A 22,224-nucleotide genomic window follows, 5' to 3' on the forward strand; every position below is an offset into this window, starting at 1 on the left:
CCTTGCAGGCGCGGGCGGCAGCTCTGCTCTGCCCCTCCTCCAATTGGTGTGATGTGTCTACCACGCCCGCGGACCCCTGGGCCTGTTCTGCCGGTCGGTGGCAGGTCTGCCTACCTTGCAGGCGCGGGCGGCGGCTCTGCTCTGCCCTTACTCCAATTGGGGTGACGTGTCTACCACGCCGGCGGGTCGCTGGGCCTGTTCCGGGCGCGGGCGACAATGCCTTTATTTTTATGTGATGCTGAGGGTCAGACCGGGTCCCGCCCACGCTAGGCGAGTGCTCTACCTCTGAGCCACAATCCCAGCTGATTTTTGTTTACATAGGAACTGACCCTCTCATAGAGAAGCACTAAAGTCCAAAATTGTCAGAACAACTAATTTATTTGTCTTCTATTATGATCTTTTATTTGCACGATAAAAATTCTTAGTACATTCTCAAAAAAAAAAAAAAAAAAAAAAAAAGGTACATACCTGGAGTCTACTGTTTTATGATTCTATAGAAACCCTTTACACTAATTCATTATGTTCATAACCTTTTTGTTACAGCCCTGTGGTTTCAGATGTGAAACTTATAGCACTGGGCCCAGCACAAACTCAGGTCCCTGAACAAAGACAGTTTGTTACCTGTATATTGTGTCAAGAAGAACAAGAAGTTAACGTGGAAAGCAGGGCAATGGTCTTAGCAGCATTTGTTCAAAGATCTACTGTATTGTCAAAAAACAGAAGAAAATTTATTCAGGATCCAGGTAAGTCATAGCCAGGTCCTTATCCTCTTAATAATGACTACCAATTAATGTGGTTGTTAGTGTTTAGAGATTTTATTGATCTAACATTAACTCCAGAGGTATGGTGCTATCTTTAGCAGGTGAGTTGTCAGGAATTAACTTAGATAGATATGGAACCACTCTACCAGTTAAATATCAAGCCAGAAGCACACAACTGATAAATAGGAGAAATTCAAATAAAAGCTTTTCTTGTGATGTGATAGTAACATACTGTGGTATTTAATCGTCTTTCCTGTCATTCAGCATACTTGTAAAGTCCATACTTTGTTGATACATTGAAATAATAGTAATTACTTTGTCTCATAGATAGAGCCAGAGTGGATTATTGAGAACAGTGCTGTGAGTTACCTATGAGAGTAGCAAGCCTAGAGCCAGATTTGGACTTAGAATAGTGATATCTACCACAGAAAGGAGCATTTTGAAACAGAGACTACTGTGCAGGACTTTTATTAGGGAGAGCCTTGGGATCAACATCTTTAGAAAGAAAAGAAGCAGATTTGAGCAAAGTGAGACATTGAGCTATAATGTAGTCCCCAAAGGGCCTCAGCCAGCCTAATGGGAGCTCTGGAGCCTGATAACCTATCAGAATTACCCTGAATTGGGGTGAGAAAACTGTATCTTTTACCCTAAATCTGATAAATGACTGGTTGCAAATCACCATGAAAAGAGGCCCAGCCAGTTTTCTCTCAAAGATGGATAATAAATATTCTTCCAAGACTTGAAGGAGTATCATTCATTCCCACAGGGAGATCTGAACAGCACACCTTTATGTTTGTCATCTTTAGCTTGTTTACTACGTGTATATTCCTACGTGTGATAACCAATCAACTTTGAGAGTAAGAAACTGTCTTAGAAATTTCCAAAGCATTTCTTTAACCAGGAGTTTCCAAATTAGGAATTTCCAAAACACTTTCACAGTAAAGAAGGTTCAAGAGCTCACATTGAAGAATAGAAGGTTAAAGGGCCCACTGGTAGGGTTGCAATCTCTCTACAAGCAAAATCTTCATAATGTGACTCTTGAAGCATCCCAGTTATTAAAAAAAAAAAAAAAAGTTTCATCTTTAAAAAATGGTTCTTTGAACTGTGTGCTTTATAAATTTATTCTGAGTCAAAGATAGAGTTCCTAATTTTGTTTAACATATTGCGAAAGAAAAGACTGGCTATAAGTGGATTTTCCAAATATTTTCACAGTTTATATCATAAAAGATTTTCTTTATGTTTTTATATTTTCATTGTCCTGATATATAAAGCATATTGAAACTCTAGTAATTCTTTCTAGAGTATTATGGAATTTTAGGGTTATATTAATATATATAGAAAACTCAAAAAACTCAAGAAGATATTTATCTTGTCTTCTCCTTTTGAATATAAAAATTAATACCCAGAACAAAAAATTCTGAATTAATTTTCCTTCTCATCTGATGTAGTATAAGCTTAGATAATTCTTTTATCAGTTTGGCTCTAGTACAGTGACTGTGATTATTATATGCATGAGTGTCTTTATAGGCAGAGTCTTCTAGGGAGCACCCTTTATTGTCAGAACATCTTTTTTATTAGAGTTCATTGTGACACACAGTCCCATGAAGACTAACCTTTTTACCTTGAGCTCAGGGCATGACGACATGATGGAGGGAATTAGAATCTCTGGATGCCCAAAAATTGAACATGTAGTCTTGGGAATTGGTTTCAGGAACCCCAGTGGACACCAAAATTTTCACGCACTCAGGTCCCTTATACAAACAAAATGGCATAGTATTTGCATGTAACCAGTGTACATCCTTCTGTATACTTTAAATCATCTCTGGATTACGTAATTACCTTATACAATGTTAATTCTGTGTAAATAGTTGTTACACTGTAAGTTTAGGGAATAATGATAAGGAATAGTTTGTTTATCAATACAGGTACAATTTTATTTCCCCTAATATTTTTGTTCTCCTTTTGATTGAATCTATGGATGTGGAACTCAAGAATGTGGAGGACTAACTACTTAAATACAGAGTTCCAATTTCAGTTTGCAGATGGGAATGTTTAATTAATTTTCTCAAAGTGATGAAAATTAGATAGTTCAGCTTCCTAAATAATCCAGGGTCTTGAATAAATTATTGCTACCCTAAGAAAAATTATTGATAGCCTAAATGAAAGGAAAAAATTAGCATTTCATTTCAAGTTTACAAGTCCTTATCAAGGATTTCACAAATTTAAAGTTGCACATTTATTATAGGAAAACTAAATGCTTGGATTTTGTTGTTGTTTTGTTTTTGTTTGTTTTATAATGCAGAAAAATATGATCCATTATTCATGCACCCTGATCTGTCTTGCGGAACACACACAGGTAGCTGTGGGCATATTATGCATGCCCATTGTTGGCAAAGGTAATTTATATTCTTAATACTAGCTTATTTGAAGGTGCAAAATTGAATTTTTAAATAAAGGAAATTCCACTGTAGATGAAAATGAAAAAGAACTTAAGGTGTTGAAAGAAAAACTCCATATTGTTTGCCTAATAATGAAAGTGATTTGTTTTGTCATAGGTATAAAGGAGTTATTAGAAATTTCAAAGTATGTCAAATATATTTTTTGGTGTAGTTTTATATCTGTCTCTTTGTTAACCCTCCAAAGAAGGGTGTAGATCTGTGTTAGGTAATAAACTAGAGGGGGGAAAAAAAGGCTTTTTACAATGGGATAAGCTCTAGAAAAATAATTTTGTCTTTCCTCAGATCCAAGGTGAATAGCTCTTGATTCTAATGATGTTAGTCCTTACTTTATTACTCCCCAAGGTCTGTAAGGACTCCTATGTTAGGATGAGATAACACTAAATTTGTTCTACCTTGATACTTTCTATGCTTCTGAAAATCAACAAGTCAGTATTATTATCCTAGCACTATGCTTACTGAGTTATCATGAACTGCCCCAAACAAGTCAGCCCTGTGGAAGTGACCAGACAGCCATCGTATCAGAAGTTTCTGTTGTTGCTTCTAAAGTACTTGTTTGCAAGTCATTTTTTTTCTTCCTGTTTTAAAACTGTTAATCCATTTTGATTGTTAAAACAACTTAAAAATTATAGTACCAGTGTTAAAATAATTCAGTTTATTTTTTAAGGATTTGTAGAAACAAATCCTTAAAATGTTGATGCTTATGACTTTTGTTGAAATAAATTACCATTTTTTTTTGATGCCTCCTGTTCTCTAATTGTAAAGGTATTTTGATTCCGTTCAAGCTAAAGAGCAGCGAAGGCAACAGAGGTTACGCTTACATACAAGTTATGATGTAGAAAATGGAGAGTTCCTTTGCCCGCTTTGTGAATGCTTGAGTAATACTGTTATTCCTCTGTTGCTCCCTCCAAGAAATATTTTTAACAGGTAAGTTTTGGCTCATGATGCCTTAGAATAAAGCAATAGTTTGTTTTCAAGATAATAATAATAAGAAACTCTCCATAGGTAATTGCATAATGTTTTCCAGGTACTTTCCTGGGAAATAAAATAACTTCATCTAGTTATTACTTCTAACAACCTATGGGTTATGATTTTGATTTTCAGGGAGGAACAGGCCAAAATTCAGGTTTCTTATTCACCCATAAATACTATAGAAGATATAAAATCTCTATGTATTCATGAAAAATAAGTCTTTTTTATTTTTATTTTTTGTAGTTGTAGATAGACAGAATGCCCTTACTTTGTTTATTTTTTACATGGTGCTAAGGATTGAACCCAGTGCTTCACACATGCTAGGCAAAGTGCCCATAAGACTTTTTTTTTTTAATCTAGGCACTTTACTTTAAATATCTCCCTCACGTGTTATAAAAAATGCTCAGTAAAACTGGTAACATGAAAATCTGTTGATGTGTATGTCAGCTTTTCTCACTGTGTCCAAAATACCTAACAAGACAACTTAGAGGAGGAAACATTTATTTGGGCTCATGACTTCAGAGGTTCAGTCCATGGTCTGCAGGTTCTGTCTCTCTGGGCCCAAGGTGAGGTAGGGCATCATGGATTATGGATGAATTAGAGGAAAGATTTCTGTTCCTGGTGGTCAGGAAGCTGAAAGAGGAAGGGGCGCCTCAGGGAAGGTGAACTTTTCAAGGGCATGGCCCCAGTAACCCACCTCCTCCAGCCATGCCCCACCTGCCCAACATTACTACCCAGTTTGTCTGTGCAAACTGGGAAGGACTGATTAGGTTACAGCTCTCATAATCTAGTCATTTCACCTCTCAACATTGGTACATTAACCCAGGAGATTTGGGAGGACACTGCATATTCAAACAGTAACAATGTGTTTTGTTTTTATTTGTTTTTGTTGTTTTGAGAGGTACTGGGGATTAAACCCAGGGTCACTTAACCACTGAACTACATCCCCAGCCCTTTTTATTTTTTATTTTGAGACAGGATACCACTAAGTTTCTGAGGCTGGCCTTGAACTTGCAATCCTTCTTTCTCAGCCTCGTGAATTGCTGGAATTACAGGTGTGCACCACCACACCCAGCCTTAACAAGGTGTTTAAAATGGAAAGTTCCTGAGCCACCCAAGGGTGCCTCCTTGCAGGAAGATCACAAGTTCAAAACCAGTCTAGGCAACTTAACTAGACACTTTTAGAGTACTTCAATAGCAGTACTGGACATACTCATTTCACGTTAATTTGATACTGTGTACTATTGAAATCTGAACTTCATTTCTCAATTTAGAATTCTCCTATCTGCTTTATATGCACAAATACAGGTTGTAAATATCTAATCTGAAATGGACCTACATGACACTTAAGAAATTTCAGATTTTGGAGGATTTAGATTTTGAATTTTCAGATTAGGGGTGCTATACATAAATATTCCAAAATCAGAAAATATCCGAAATCTGAAATACTTCTTTCTAGTCACAGCATTTTGAATAAGTGATATTCAACCTGTACTAATTTAAGTTTTATGAACATAAGTCATTTATTTCTGTATAATTATTTGCATTCAATTCAAAGCAGAGTCAGGTTTTTCTTTGAATTTTATGAGTTCACACTTTGACGTTTTAATCTATGCTACCACAGTAGGTTTCAATGTAAGCTGATGTGTTTTAATATAAAGGAATGTAGTGGTGCATATTGACACCTTCATTTGAACTAATAAAAAATTAATCATTAAAAATGCTGGGGAGTGATATTGGCCAAATTATATTGTTATATTGTGTGCATGTACAAATATATGAAACAAAACCCATCGGTAGTACAATTGTAGTGCACCAATAAAAGAATGAGGAAATAAAGAAATTAATCACTGGGCTAGGAACATAGCTCTAGTGGTAGAGCACTTATATAGCATGTGCAAAGCCCTGGATTTAATCCCCAGCACCACACATACAAATAAATAATAATCATTATGATTATAGATTTACTGCATATAGGGAGAAATCACACTTGTTGACTTTCACCTGTAGTTTTGGTGGTTCCGTTTTTTATTTTCTTATCCCATGAGAGTCAAGTATGTTTTAGTTATAATTGAAGACAGTAATAATACAAAAAGAATACAGTCTTTGGAGTCTAACAGAACTGAATTTGAATGCCACCTTGTGTCTTGTGGCCTTATTCAAGTTACATAGCTCTAAACCTCAGTTTCCTCATCAGTAAAATAGAGACAGTAATATATAAATGTGAATATTTGAGGATTAAATCTAATACTGTGAGGCTTACAGTAAAGTGCTTTTGCTAATAGCTTGTCACATAGTGAGCACTTAATAAATATTAGTTGTATTGATTATGATATTTAAGAAATTCCAGCAAATTGCAGCACTGAAAAAAATAAAGTTTTGTTTTGTTGGTACCAGGGATTGAACTCAGGGGCATTTAGCCACATTCCTAAGCCCTTATTATATTTTATTTTGAGACAAGGTCTCGATAAATTGCTGAGGCTGCCTTTGAACTCATGATCCTCCTATCTTAGCCTCTCAAATTGCTGGGATTACAGGCATGCACAACTGCATCTGGCTTGAAAGTAAAGTTTTAAACAATGTTATTACCACCTAATGACCTTAATGTTTTTATTTCCATTGACCAGTCAGGGATTTTTTTTTTTTTTTTTTTGTATATGGACATAATATCTTTATTTATTTATTTCTATGAGGTGCTGAGGATCAAACCCAGGCCTCACATGTGCGAGGCAGGCGCTGTACCACTGAGCTATAGCCCCAGCCCTATTCAGGTTTTTTTAAGGCAGCAAATTTCCTCTTGCCTTTAAAAAAAAAAAAAAAATTGAAATGTGTCAAAAGTACTTACCTGTGATGATTTAAGAAGTCTTTTGTATATTTAGTAACTACAAATAAAGTACTAAATGTTCTCTATAATCTTTTCTAGCAGGTCAAATTTTTCAGACCAACCAAATCTGAGTCAATGGATTAGAACAATATCTCAGCAAATAAAAGCATTACAGGTTCTTAGGAAAGAAGAAAGCACTCCCAGTAAGTTCTGGTAACCCATTTTCTTTATTTTTTTCCTCTGAAGTCTGAAATGATTGGAAAATATATTTTCAGAAGAAATCATTTAAAAGAGAAAGATTCCATTTAAAATTTTGATTCATTTTAATTTTCTTTGTCTTGACAACTGAATTTTATCTTACTGCGTCGTTACTTTTCATACCTTAAAAATATACAAGCTCATGGGAATTTATGGAAAATATTTCCCACTTATTCCATTTTGTCAATAATCTTCTGGGATGAAGGAGATTATTAAAAAGCTAACTGTAGTTCATGGTGGGCTTTATTGTTAGCTGCATCAAAGGCTCCCCAAGTTTCATAGAAGGTGCACTGCACTTATGACTTTGGAGAAACAATATGAGCAGAATTTATATCATTGGTTTTCACAAAAACAAAATAGCATATTCTTTTGACTCTATCACGAGGAAAAGCCTAAGTAATTGAAGAAAGTACCTCATTCAACCAAAGCAATGGTATTTTTTCATGCTTTATATGGATATTATGCCAGTGTTTATTAATGGAACATTTTTTTCCTGGTTTTTGTTTTTGTTTTTTGCCTACATGACCGAAACATAGAAAAGTGTTGCGATCTATTAAATAATGGTATAAAATGCCTGTTTCTATAGATACTGCCTCTTCAAAGAATTCAGAGAATATGGGTGAATTACAGCTCCCTGAAGGGTTCAGGCCTAATTTTCATCCTAAGTGAGTATATTATTTTACTTCTTTTATATTTAGTCCATTTGGAATTAAGTCAGCAGGTAGTAGGAATATGATTTGGCAAGCTAGAAAGCAAATGTTACAGAATACGGATCTTGAATACTGATCTTGAATTCCAGGATGGTATTTGTTTCAGTATATTGGAAAAAAAAAATCTAAACCATGTGGCATGTTTGACTCTTATCAACCTCTTCTATTTTGCATTGCCAACTTCCTGCAGTTTCCATCTAAGGATCCTTGATATCTCATCAGGACATATAACTCCACAAACTACTCAGTTTCCCCACTAAACTTCTGACTTCCATGTTTCTACTATGGACCCATAAAACTCTTAGTAACCCAGGATCAAAATCAGTATTTTCAATCCTGTTTTTACCCCATAGCCAATTAATTACAAAATGTATAGATTTTTAACTAGACTACTTGGTTCAGTTCCCAGCACCAATGCTTGTTAACTGTAACTTTAAGCAAATTGCTTAACCTCTTTAAACCCCAATTCCCTCATCTGTAAAGTAAGGATGACTCATAGTTATTATGAGGGTAAGGTGACATGCATGTATAACCACCTGGAATCTGTCCCTGGTGTTTACTAAGTAATTCAATGCATAGAGAATTGAATGGCTTTAATAGGAAACAAACATCAGTCCTCTATCTCCCATGCTCCTCTCTCCACCCCCAATTCTGTCATTTTACTTGTCTCTTCTAGTATTTACCTCCATATTTCTAATTCAACATTATCTTTCTGTTGACTGGTAAATTATATCATATTTTGGTTAAATCAATTGTCAGTATTTAGAACTGTCTCTTCTGATATAAGTTGCATATTGTATTTCCTTTTGTCTTTCCTATAGTTAATAATTACCTTTTCCTGTACTTGATTTTCTATATGTGTGTGTGTGTGTGTGTGTATATATATGTGTGTGTGTGTGTGTGTGTGTATATATATATATATGTATATGTATGTATATATTTCTAGCTGTTTTTGTTTTGTTTTGTTTTGTTTCTGAATGGTGCAATTGGTCTGTCAGAAGCCTGGCAATTGAGTTTATAACTGCTCAGACCTATCATACACTCTGTCCTGGAGCCCTCCCCCGCACAGCTTCACAGCTCTATCCTCCTGTACCATTCCCCCTGGAGCTTTTCCCTGATCATGCTCCTCTTGTTTTCTAGATCATATATCTTCATCTTTCCTTACTCCCTCTGAACTGATAGATTCTTCAGAGTCCCAAGAAAGGATACCTAGATGTTAAATTTTCATGTCTGAAGTAATGTTTATGTTTATTATTATTATTATTATATTTATTTTTTTATGTGTAGATGGACACAACACAATGCCTTTATTTTTATGTGGTGCTGAGGATTGAACCCGGGTCCCGCGTGTGCTAGGCAAGCAGTCTACCGCTGAGCCACAATCCCAGCCCCAGTAATGTTTATTATATCCATAAGCTTGATTGATAATTTGTGTGTGGAAATCTAGGTTAGAAGTAATATTTCATCTAGATTTTGAAGGCATTGTTTTTCTAACTTCTAGGATCCATTGAGAAGGTAATGCCATTATGACTTCTGTTGCACAACTTTATTACTTCTAGAAACAGTTGGGACCTTCTGTCCCCAGAGTTAAATTTCTCTGACATTTCTTGTTATGTGAATCTTTTTTCATTTATTTAGTTGTTTTCAGTAAGCCTTTTGAATCCAAAGATAGGTGTCTTTATTTCTGAGAGTTTTATTTAATTGTTGTTTGTACTTTCTTAGATAATTTTCTCCTTTCATTTTCTGTTCTTTGAGTAGTATTACTAACAGCTCACCATTATCCTTCTTAGATTGATCCTCTAAATTCTTTTCGTATTTATTTATTTATTTATTAATTACCAGGAATTGAACCCAGGGGCACTTAAACACTAAGCTACATCCCCAGCTCTTTCTTATATTTTATTTAGAGACAGGAAGTTGCAGAGTTGCTTAAGGACTAAGTTGCTAAGGCTGGCTTTGAACTCGCAATCCTGCCTCAGCTTCCAAGCTGCTGAGATTACAACTGCCTGGCTGATTTTCTTTTAACTTATCTCTGTTTTCCCTGATATCTTCTTCTTTTTTTCCCCCCTGCTTGTTTTGATTTATCTCTTTGATGTTTTTAAATGTTAGTTGATCTTTGACAGTAAGGAGGTCATTGGGTACTTGATGGATAACTTAGAGCTTGTTGACTTGTGAGCCTCACAGCCAGGTGATCAAGCCATCACTAGTCTCAGTTGTGTAGAACAACTTGCTCCTTAGAATTCTTCACTGGAAAAAGCAGTGTGTGGCAGTGGGTATGCATCACTGAAAGAGGGCTAAGGGCCCCATAGTTCATTCTGTAGACTTTTGTCTATTGCCTTGTTTGCAACTTTATTCCTCCCAGCTGCTGACCCAAAGAGCAAAACTCCTCTCAGGCAGGGACAGTGGGACAGTTTGCTGTCCCAGATTATTCTTTTACATATAATTATCTCTAAATACATGTTAAATGGTTCATTTCCTATATGGGAAAGAGCGTTTAAGAAACTGAACTGTTGGGGGATGGGAATGGGAAAGATAGTGGAATGAATCAGACAAAACTTTCCTATGTTTTTTTTTTTTAAAATATATTTGTTTTTTAGTTGTAGTTGCACACAATATCTTTATTTATTTATTTTTATGTGGTGCTGAGGATCAAACCCAGGGCCTCTCATGTGCTAGGCGAGTGCTCTACCACTGAGCCCCAGCCCCAGCCCAACTTTCCTATCTTCATATATGAATACATGACTAGTGTAACTCCACATCATGTACAACCACAAGAATGGGAAGTTTTATTCCATGTATGTGTAATATGTTAAAGTACATTCTACTTTCATGTATAACTAAAAAGAACAAACTTTTAAAAAATAAAGAAACTGAACTCTTTCACTGGGCACAGTGGCACACACCTGCCATCTCAGCAGCTTGGGAGATTGAGGCAGGAGGATTATAAGTTGAAGGTCAGCCTGGGCAATTCACAAAACCCTGTCTGAAAACAAAAAATTTTTTTAAAAAGAGATGGGACAGGGGCTGGGGATGTGGCTCAAGCGGTAATGCGCTCGCCTGGCATGTGCGGGGTGCTGGATTCGATCCTCAGCGCCACATAAAAAAATAAAATAAAGATGTTGTGTCCACCGAAAACTAAAAAAAATAAATATTAAAAAATTTTCTCTCTCTCTCTCTCTCTCTCTCTCTTAAAAAAAAAAAAAAAAAGATGGGACGTAGCTCAATGGTAAAGCACCTCTAAGTTCAATCCTTGGCACAAAAAAAGAGAGAGAGAGAGAGAAAACACTGAATCATTTTTATTGATGTGTACAACTTATTTTGAACTACTATGTATATATCCATTTCAGGAATCCTTATTCTGAGAGCATAAAGGAAATGCTAACAACATTTGGAACTGCTACTTATAAGGTGGGACTAAAGGTTCATCCCAATGAAGAAGATCCTCGGGTGCCCATAATGTGTTGGGGTAGTTGTGCATACACCATTCAGAGCATAGGTAAGAGACTGATGGTCATTTCTCTTTTAAGTCACAAGCATACATTGATAGGAATTCTGTGTAGAGTCCTGGTTTTCAATGAGGTGTTAAGAGTAGACAAAAATATGGAGAAATAATAAGTATAGTAAACTGACACAATGCTAATTTGACACTTTAAAAATTAACCACAGCAACAGAATGGGTTTTGGTGGCAGTTACATTACAGTGTCTTATAAACTGAGGGAATATGGCTTTATTTTTACTTTTCATATGAAATTCTTATGAAAGTCTTAAAGATTTCAAAACCTGACAATATTATGCTTTCTAAAGAAAGGGTTGGTTTTGCACTTTTTCAATGATCATAACAAAATGTATGCATAGCAAAATTATCATCTTAATCATTTTTAATCTGCAGAAAGAATTCTGAGTGATGAAGATAAACCATTGTTTGGTCCTTTGCCATGCAGACTGGTAAGTTCTGAGTTTATTCAATTCAAAGGATGAAATGGAAAGTAGGTGGTTTACTTCTTTTAAACTTACAAACCTGAAAGTTTTTTTAACCGTGCCTTGACACCTTTTTAGAGTAAAATCCTTTGTTTTTTTGTTTTTTTTTGGGGGGGGGGGGTAAAGCTATCAAAGAAGTAATGTTTGTGACTAACTTGTGTGTATGTGTGTTGCTGGGGATCAAACTCAGGGCCCCAGGATGCCTGGCAAATGTTCTACAACTGAGCCACATCCCCAGCCCATTATTTAACTTTTCTTGATATTTCTAGAAGTAAAAATGAATTTCTAAAGTAACTATAACTCTTTTCATCTGAATCTCTTGCTTAATTAAGCACTTGAAAAGATAAAAAGAAACTAAAACCAAGAGTGCATGTTCTTGAGGTATTCAATGCTGTAATTGGAAATAACAGAACACACCCTCTACCACATTTGGCCACTTTTATAAATAAATAACATATAAGTAAGTACAAATTCATGTTGAACTGGGTACGAATAAAATGAGGAAGGGAGTACAATCATGGCTTGCTAATATTTACTCTGTAGCTTAGTGTGATAGTGTTGTATACTGCTTGTTCAAGCTTATAATCATAAAAATGCCTTTGAGAAAAAATTATCCAATTTTATTCATTTAGAATCACCTGGGAAGTTTTGAGAAATACCAGGCCCTATTCTAGGTCACTTAAACAAGAGTCTCTGGAGATGGATCCCAAGCATTAACATTTGTTTAAAAGTTCCCAGGAGCCAGTACTGAGGACCTCATCAAGAAACAAAAACCAATGTAGAAAATATAGTTGTCAGTCATCACCTGTTTAGTTTGCTGGCTTTGTTTTCATTGCAAACACCTAGAATCTCAGAACCTTTTTTAAGGTTTTAGGAATACAGATTTTGCATTAGATGTTCTCTGCTATTATTGGGCATTAAAACCCTCTCTTGAAATTTTAAAAAATATAGAAAGTTACCCCCCTTCAGACTTATTAATTAGAATATTTAGGAATATTTGTTTTGTTTTTGTCGTGTTGGGGATTGAACTCAGGCCTTCTGCATGCTGGGCAAGTGAACTACCAACTGAGCTATATCCTAGCCCTTTTGGAGTAGAGTCTGAGTTGTATCTTTATGTAAATCAGCAGAATGGGGAGTTCACATCAGTTTTTTTTTTTTTTAATAGGTATAGATGTATGCAGTACCTTTATTTGATTTACTTATTTTTATGCAGTGCTGAGGATCGAACCCAATGCCTCACACGTGCTAGACAAGTGCTCTACCACTGAGCTACACCCCCAGCCCCACATCAGTCTTCATTAATGTGATATGATTGATATGACTATCAGATCATTGTTGACTATAAGGTATTTTTTACTGTAGTATAAGAATTGATAGGGCTGGGGTTGTGGCTCAGCGGTAGAGCACTCACTTAGCATGGGCGAGGCCCTGGGTTCAATCCTCAGCACTGCCAAAAATAAATAAATTAATTAAAGCTATTGTATCTAACTACGACTAAAAAATAAATATTTAAAAAATTAAAAAGAATTGATAAATATGTTGACTATTAAAAAGGCAATCATAAGTGTATAGTACAGAGTTTGTCTAGTTTTATTCTGTTCATATTGTTTTATAATAATATGTAGAGTGTCTTAAGCAGACTTCTGAGAACTCTTTTTTTTTAATATTTATTTTTTAGTTGAACACAATACCTTTATTTTATTAATTTTTATGTCATGCTGATGATTAAATCCAGGGCCTTGCACATGCTAGGCGAGTGCTCTACCGCTGAGCCACAACCCCAGCCCCTTCTGAGAACTTCAAGCTTTATCTTCCCTGGCATACCTCTCAGAGCCATATGCTATAAATTAAGTATCTCTTTTCAGTGACAACTACCACCTTCAGTTGTCTCCTTCCTCCTCTTCTTCCTTTTCCCACCTGCAAAGCTTTAAGCTTCTTGTGAGCAGAAAGAGAGTGAGTTTTCTTTTCAGTGTTTATTGAGCCAAACAATACAGAAAATTTGAAAAATAGAGAATAAGCAGGAAGAAAAAGAGCATCAACTTCACCCCTGTCCACATTTTTTTTTTTAAAGAGAAAGTGAGAGAGAGAATTTTTAATATTTATTTATTTATTTTGGTTTTCGGCGGACACAACATCTTTGTTTGTATGTGGTGCTGAGGATCAACCCGGGCCACATGCATGCCAGGCGAGCGCGCTACCGCCTGAGCCACATCCCCAGCCCAATGTCCACATTTTTTTATGAACATATTTATACTTGATTATTATTTTCCTGTAGTTTTGTACCGGTTGTATTTTTCACTTTCAATTAAGAGTTTTCTCATTCTTGCTACTTAGTCTTTTTTTTTTTTTTAGTTGAACATGGACATAGTACCTTTATTTTATTTATTTTTATGTTGTGCTGAGGATTGAACTTAGTGCCTCGCACATGCAAGGCAAGTGCTCTACTACTGAACAATAACCCCAGGCCTACTACAGTGGGGAGACGGAGGCAGGAGAAGCTGAGCAGCTCGCCCAGGCCGGGGGATCAAGGGTCCAGAGCCAGGTGTTCCCGGGCTCCGGAGCCTGTCCCTCTCCACACTACTTAGTCTTAAAAACAGTTTTTTGTTTGTTTGTTTTTGTGTGTGTGTGTGTGTCTGCCTACACCTTGGTTTGTGTATACATCTTCTTGTACAGTTTCCCCAATATTTGAAGTATTTCCTATACTTTGGAGTATCTTTTTAGAATAAATATGAGGAAATACAGCATCAGCTTCTTGGGAGAGTTTGTTGCTGGCTAGCTGTTGATACATGTACTGGTATTCTTTTCCGGAGAGAACTGGCAACATGATGGCAAGGAAATGACTCTTTTTTGGGGGGGTGGAGGAGGTGGTGGTGTTGGGGATTGAACCCAGGGCTTTGTGCATGCTAGGCAAGCACTCTACCAACTGAGCTATTTCCCCAATGAGGAGATGACTCTTTTTGATACCATGGATTAAAACCCTGGGTTGCTTAACCCCTGAGCAACATCTTCAGCCCTTTTTCTACATTTTATTTTGAGACAGGGTCTCGCCAAGTTTACTTAGGGCCTCAGCTTCCCCAGCTGCTGGAATTACAGACGTGTACCACCACACCCAGCAAGGAGATGACATTTGTTCATTCAGGATATAATTAGATATTTTCCATACTGTTCATTCTGTTAAAGACATGTCATGAACTAGTTGTGGTGCCATATGCCTGTAATCCCACCTACTTTGAGACTGAGGCAAGAGGATCAAAAGTTTGAGGCCAGCCTGAACAACTTAGCCAGACCCTGTCTCACAATGAAATAGAAAGCTCTGGGTGTCACTTTCCTATAATCCCAGCTTTACAGGAAGCTGAGGCAGGAGGATCACAAGTTGGAAGCCAGCTTGAGCAACTTAGAAAAACCTTGTCTCATATTTTTTTTAGAAAAGGGCTAGAGATGTAACTCAGTGGTAGAGCAATTGCTTAGCATGTGTGAGGCCCTGGGTTCAATCCCCAGTACTACAAAGAATAAAATAATAAATTAAGATGTCATAGATTCCTTTTCCTACCATCTATAGCGATGTCATTGTATATACAGGTGGGCTTTGAATTAGCATTTCTGAAAGAAGAAGGCTACATCTTTTGTTGACTTTTGATAATTGTGTCAATTTCTTTATTTCAGGATGACTGTCTCAGGTCACTAACAAGATTTGCAGCAGCACATTGGACAGTGGCATCACTTTCAGTGGTACAAGGGCATCTTTGTAAACTTTTTGCATGTGAGTATTAATATGTTTATAATATATGATATGGAAATGTCTCATCTGAAATTTTGTTTTCAGCTGTATAACTTCTCAGAAATGAAATATTTGGTAGTACTGTTTTTGTTAAATGTGAGCTCTGGCTCATTAATTCATATATAACTTGCAAAAAGATAAATTAAAACTATGTTTTATGCCTTTTAACATACGTTGGCATATGAAATGTGCTAATGAATTCTTTTTCTTTAAATCTGTAGCATTGGTGCCTAATGATAGCTATGAAGACCTTCCATGCATATTAGATATCGACATGTTTCATTTATTGGTGGGTATTTTGCAGTTTGTTAAAGTTCTCTTTATTGTTAACTTTACCTTTGGTTTGGTGAGTAGTATGGAAGCATAGAGAAGGTGTTATCTATCATATGCTATTATTCTTAACTTCTCTATATAATTTTTTTATGAGGAGCCTTGGAAAGAAAATATTTGGGAATCCAGTTGACAGACTTGATCTGGGTATCTAGACATCCTCCTTCTCTTATTTTACTCTGAGGCTGAGGTCATTAATTTAGCCTGTCTGTGCTTTTTACATATAATAAAGAGGTAAAAATAATAGCAGCAGCCTAAGGGCTACTGCTGGTTCATAGAGTTTTTTTGTGCATTTTAGCAAATCTGTCAGATACAATCCTATGGTTTCACTGCTTAATGACAGACAGTTCCTTTTTATGATTCAGGGAGAGAGACAGCTACTGAGCAAGTGCAGTGTGGTACCAGGACGCATAGCTGGCCAAGCAGTAGGTGGCCAGATATCAGCCCCCACCTCAGGTGGGTTGCCTTGCACAGGTTCCAGAGTGCACTGTCACATAGTGCAGCCCAAGTGTTGTCCCCGTAATCTCTAGATTCATCAGTATTTCAGAACTTCATGGGTTAATCTATATACAGATTATATTTTAAGGACTATAGACACATTTTAAGGAATATAAACCTAAAATGTCAGCTGTTGTTATTATTTCCACTGCTACTGCAAACACCATTGTTGGCAGCACCATACCAGCAGCAGGGGACTAGCATTTATTGTGTACCTACCTGTTTTCACATACACTCAGGTTTGTCCTCAATCCCTACTATTGCTTTATTCCAAATTTCTTATCTCAAGTTTACCAGTAGAAAAACTGATGCTCGGAGGTGTTAAGTTGTCCCAAAGCTCATACTTTTTCCACAGTTTCCTCCCTTGAAAAATTTCAGGTGTTTTATTTCCATTAATAATAAGCTTTTTGTGTCGGGCAGTGGTGCAAGCCTGTAAGTCCAGTGGCTCAGGAGGCTGAGGCAGGAGGATTGTGAGTTCAAAGCCAGCCTCAGCAATTTAATGATACCTTGTTTTAAAATTTTTAAAAAAGGGCTGGGTTGTAACTCAGTGGTAAAGTGCTTCTAGGTAACCTCCCCTGTAACCTCCCCTGCCTCCACCCTCATCCCCCCAAAAAAGCTTTCTTGAAGGGCCTAAACTCAGAAGGGATTATGGTAAGAAAATGGGAGTGTGTTTAGCTGTGAGGAAAGGCACTGACTGATGTTCTGCATTGGTGTCTAGGTGGGCTTGGTGCTGGCTTTCCCTGCCTTGCAGTGTCAGGATTTTTCAGGGGTCAGCCTCAGCACTGGAGACCTCCACATTTTTCATCTGGTTACTATGGCACACATCATACAGATCTTACTTACCTCATGTACAGGTAACTCTTCCTTTTTGTCTTCTTGAATTTTCTCAGTTTAAAAAATGTTAGAGGAGGGCTGGCTCAGTGGTAGAGGGCTCGCCTAGCACATGTCAGACACTGGGTTTGATCCTCAGCACCACATAAAAATAAATAAATAAAATAAAGATATTGTGTCCATCTGTAACTTTAAAAAAAATTAATACTAGAGGAAAAAGTATTTTGGGTGAGAATATATAAATTAAAATTGGGTTTTGTGCTTTTTCTGTTTATTCTCATATAGAAGTTTTGAAACAAATTTCTTTCTCCTTTTAAAATCCCCTAGCAATGTAAATGTTTGTACTTTTGTTTTATTTCATAAGTTCATCAACATATGAGTACCAAAACAGTGGAGCCCCTTAGAATTTTATGTTTAAAATGCCCCCCCCCTTTTTTTTTCACTCGTATGTTTGTTAATCACTGTTAAGTCATGTATTACATTCAAACTTCCTGGTTTTTCATACCTTTAGGATGATACTTTAGCTGATTTCATCCATAGTATGTCAGCTGGCTTGCTGATCTGGTGGAGATCAATAGAGTGCTCACACTTTGAAGGATTAAAATTCTGTATAGTTTGTGAGAATACTTTGTTATTTGTGAGTGTACAAATATATTTAAATGCTTAACCTATGTGATCATCACTCCATTTGACAACACAGTAGGAAAATACAGAGTGCTAGTATTTCCTTATCTTTCAGAAGAGAATGGCATGGATCAAGAAAATCCCACTGGTGAAGAAGAATTAGCAGTTCTTGCTTTGTATAAAACCATTCACCAGTATACAGGAAGGTGAGATTATAATCTTTATATGATTGACTAAATATTAGTAGGGGTCAACATGAAAAAGGAATGTATTTGTTAATTAGGAGAAATTGCATCTATTAACATGTTTTAAAAGAGAATAGAGACTACTGCAGTGGCATACACCTGCAAACCCAGTGGCTCAGGAGATTGAGGTAAAAGGACTAAAAATTCAAGGCCAGCCTCACAATGTAGTGAGATCCTTTCTCAAAGTAAAAAGGGCTGGGGGTATATAGCTCAGTGGTAGAGTACTCCTGGGTTCAGTCCCCAGTACCATACACACACACATACACACACACACCAAAAAAAAAAAAAAGAAGAAGAAAAAAGAAAAAGACAGGAGTACAATCTCTAGCACTATGGGTATACTTATGTAATTAGAAATATCTTAGAAAAGGGTAATCGTATATAGTGCTTCCCACATTTATTCGTCCGTGGAGCCCTTCATTTTCCCGGAGGATCTCACGCACAGAGTGCTGGATAGATGTATTTTGGAGAGATACTTTTCTAAAACACACATGATCACATTGGGAATTTGAATGCATATTTAACTAGCTTGGTATGTTTTTTTAAGGTAATATTCAGCAGTAGCAGGAATAATGTGAAATTATTAAAACATCACATGATGTTGGAGTTACTGTGATTTGGTACAACAGTTTCACTTAGCTTTTAACTCTGTATGTCAAGAACCTAGGGCGGGATATAGCTCAGTTGGTAGAGTGCTTGCCTAGCCTGCCCAAGGCCCTGGGTTCAATCCCCAGCACCACAAAAAACAAACAATGAGAACCTATAAAATGTTTGTTCTTTGACTGCAGTGTCTCGTTTCTGAGTATCTACACTAACAAAATAATCCAACATATAGAAAAGTCTATAAGTATATAAAGACATATATTTTAATACTATTTACATTAGCCAAGAATTGAAAATAATATAAATGTTTGCATATGGAGGAATAGTTTGGTGTAGGTTATGGTTAATGCATTTCAAAATATTACCAATGTAAAAAAAATATTGCCAATGTATTAAAATTATGGCATGTAGTGTTCTGGAAAGCATGTTAATCTTAAATTTCATATGTTACATTTATAATTGTATGAGACAAATTCGTATGAAAATAGTTTGCTGGCATGATACCTACTGGTAGAAGATGCTGGAATAGTTGATGGTTTTTCAATTTCCAGACTTTTTTTATGTGGCTATGTTACTTTTGTAAATTTTCGTAGCAGCATTGGAGGCTACATAACTAGTTGGCATCCTGTCATAGTCAAAGTTACTACTACTAGCCTGTTAAGCCACTCCTAAGCATATATGTTCTGTTTTCACGCTGTGCTTTAACTAGAATGATCTTTTCTTACTAGATTTCCTAATAATCATTTTCTGTTGTAGTGCCTTGAAAGAAATACCTTCTGGCTGGCATCTGTGGAAGAGCATCAGAGCTGGGATCATGCCTTTTCTGAAGTGCTCTGCGTTGTTTTTTCATTACCTAAATGGAGTTCCATCCCCACCTGACATTCAAGGTAATGTCTCATTTCTTTTCAAATGTAGGAAATATTTGTACTCTTTTCACAGTTTAGAATAAAGCTGACCATGCCTGTAATCCCAGCGGCTTGGGAGGCTGAGATAGGAGGATTGCAAATTCAAAACCAGCCTTAGCAATGGTGAGGTGCTTAGCAACTCAGTGAGACCCTATCTATGTTCTTGTCTACTTTTTATTTGAATCTCACTAAATGTACTTTTAAACTTCTGTGTAAATATTTTTGCATTTGCAAGCACTCCCATAAAGACTGTAGTTCTCCTTTCAGGTATTAAATTGTTTGATTGTGTGGTTCAAAACTGTGTTCCTCAGATTTTAAAAAGTGAAACAATTTTATGTGGTTTTTAATTTGAAATGTGTGGCATTAAAATTCAAAATACCATAACTGCACATAAATTTGATTTTAAGGTGGGAATTCATTTGCTCTTTCAGTTGTTTTCTATGTTCTCTTTTAATTTATTTAATAAAAGTAGTATAAGTGTTCATGTAACTGTGCTCTGATAGTACCTGGCACTGGTCATAGGATGCCTGCATGTAACTGTCTAAAGGTTTTTTGACAGGCGTCTCTATTCTTTCAGTTGCCCAGGCACCATTTAGAATAATCCAAAATATTTATTTATGATTAGAGTTAGTATTTAAGGTCATCTCTCATGATACAATCACTTTAATTTTAAGTTTTTTTTCTAATTTTTTAATTCTATTTAGATATACAACATGAGAATGTGCTTTGACATATGATACATATACATGGAGTATAACTTATTCTAGTTAGGATCCCATTTTTGTGGTTGAACATGATGTGGAGTTGCACTGGTTGTTCATTCATATATGGGCATGGGAAAGTTATGTCCCATTTATACTATTTCCACACCCTTCCCTTCATTCCACTTTGTCTAATCCAGTGAACTTCTATTCTTCCCTGCCCTTATTCTGTGTTAGCATCTGCCTAATAAAATCACTTTATATTTCTGTACTACTATAAACTTTTCCAGAACACCATACGTTATTTTTGTCATTTAAGGTTTATAGTAACCCTCTGAAGTAGATTGTGCGAGTGCACTGTTTTCCAAATGTTTTATATAGCTGCTATGCCAGGAAATTGTGACCAGTCTTTGTAGGAGTCACCTGTTTCTACTGTTCATTGCATCATTTTCCATAAATCCCTTCCATGTGCCATTCTGTTAACCTACCAGTTCTATACCTAACAAATATGAACTCTCAGATTTTACTTTTTTTAATTTTTTTATTTAAAGCTCTGCTGTTGCTTATTCCCATGCAGAATGTTGTTTTATGATTATTCTTTTCTTCTACATTTGCAGTTTCTGGACTAAGCCATTTTGAACATTTATGTAACTACCTTTCCCTACCAACCAATCTCATTTGCCTTTTTCAAGAAAATAATGAGATAATGAATTCACTGATTGAAAGGTAATGATTATACATGATGCTTTTCTTCATTATATTAAATAGTTACATGAAACAAACTAATTTTTCACATATATGGCAAAATTCTCAAATAGTGAGCCAATAAAATTCAACACATAAAATTTGTACTATAAGATTTAGTACTTTTTTATGCTGGGCATGGTGGTGCACACTTGTAATCCCAGCAGCTCAGGAGGATGAGTGGGAGGATATAAGTTCAAAGCCAGCCTCAGCAAAAGCAAGGCACTAAGCAACTCAATGAGAGCCTGTCTCTAAATAAAATATAAAGAAGGGCTGGGGATGTGGCTCAGTAGTTAAGTGCCTCTGAGTTCAATTAGTACATTTTAGCTAAGTATTTGACTTTTAAAAAGGATAAGGTTTTTGCCAGGATAATGAATAAACATAAACAGATTTGCATGGAAAGGGAGTCATGGTAGGAATGCTTTTTTTATTTTGAGACAGGGTCTCATTGAGCTGCTGAGACTGCCCTTAAAAATGTGATCCTCCAGGGATAGGATTGTGGCTCAGCAGTAGAGTACTCGCCTAGCACATGCAAGGCCCTGGGTTAGATCCTTAGCACCACATAAAAATAAATAAATAAAATAAAGGTATTGTGTCCAACTACAACTAAAAAATAAATATTAAAAAAAAATGTGATCCTCATGCTGTAGCCTCTGAGGATCACAAACATGCACCATTAGGCCCAGCTTGAAATGCTTATTTCATTATGTGAATTTATTTGTTAAGGACTCTGTTCCATAGATTTTTAAAGCTAAAAGAAACATTAAGGATTGTCTTCTAGTCCAGATTCTCACTTTGTGTTTGAAAACATTGAAGTCTAGAGGAATTGACCTATCAATCCCGTGAAGTTAGTGACTGAGTTAAGATATATGGCTATTCTACCCACAAAATGTGTAAATCATAAATCTGATAAGAATGAATAGCCATGCTGGGTGTGGTGGCACATGCCTATAATCCCAACAGCCTGATAGGATGAGGCAGGAGGATAGCTGTACTGTCCCAAAC

At 36.2% G+C, this 22,224-nt stretch overlaps 1 protein-coding gene across 8 annotated transcripts in view; it reads left to right on the forward strand.

The window, feature by feature from the left end:
- Ubr2 (ubiquitin protein ligase E3 component n-recognin 2) overlaps nucleotides 1-22,224 on the forward strand; it is a 135,506-nt gene that overhangs the window by 101,629 nt on the left and 11,653 nt on the right. For 7 of the 8 annotated variants that reach the window (XR_007348458.1, XM_015487732.2, XM_015487731.2 and 4 more), the window contains 13 exons: nucleotides 544-743; nucleotides 3,064-3,157; nucleotides 3,983-4,144; nucleotides 7,113-7,216; nucleotides 7,858-7,936; nucleotides 11,329-11,477; nucleotides 11,872-11,927; nucleotides 15,624-15,720; nucleotides 15,960-16,027; nucleotides 17,285-17,420; nucleotides 18,137-18,227; nucleotides 19,626-19,756; nucleotides 21,093-21,201. Coding sequence is in view for 7 of the 8 variants with exons in the window: in XM_015487732.2 (XP_015343218.1) it covers nucleotides 544-743; nucleotides 3,064-3,157; nucleotides 3,983-4,144; nucleotides 7,113-7,216; nucleotides 7,858-7,936; nucleotides 11,329-11,477; nucleotides 11,872-11,927; nucleotides 15,624-15,720; nucleotides 15,960-16,027; nucleotides 17,285-17,420; nucleotides 18,137-18,227; nucleotides 19,626-19,756; nucleotides 21,093-21,201 (1,476 nt within the window). In the remaining variant the exon portion in view is untranslated. The remainder of the gene's footprint in view (nucleotides 1-543; nucleotides 744-3,063; nucleotides 3,158-3,982; nucleotides 4,145-7,112; nucleotides 7,217-7,857; nucleotides 7,937-11,328; nucleotides 11,478-11,871; nucleotides 11,928-15,623; nucleotides 15,721-15,959; nucleotides 16,028-17,284; nucleotides 17,421-18,136; nucleotides 18,228-19,625; nucleotides 19,757-21,092; nucleotides 21,202-22,224) is intronic. The other variant, XM_048805318.1, reaches the window with a different exon arrangement.

The sequence above is a fragment of the Marmota marmota genome, unplaced genomic scaffold (genome assembly GCF_001458135.2).
Source record: "Marmota marmota marmota unplaced genomic scaffold, marMar, whole genome shotgun sequence".
Lineage (NCBI taxonomy): Eukaryota > Metazoa > Chordata > Mammalia > Rodentia > Sciuridae > Marmota > Marmota marmota.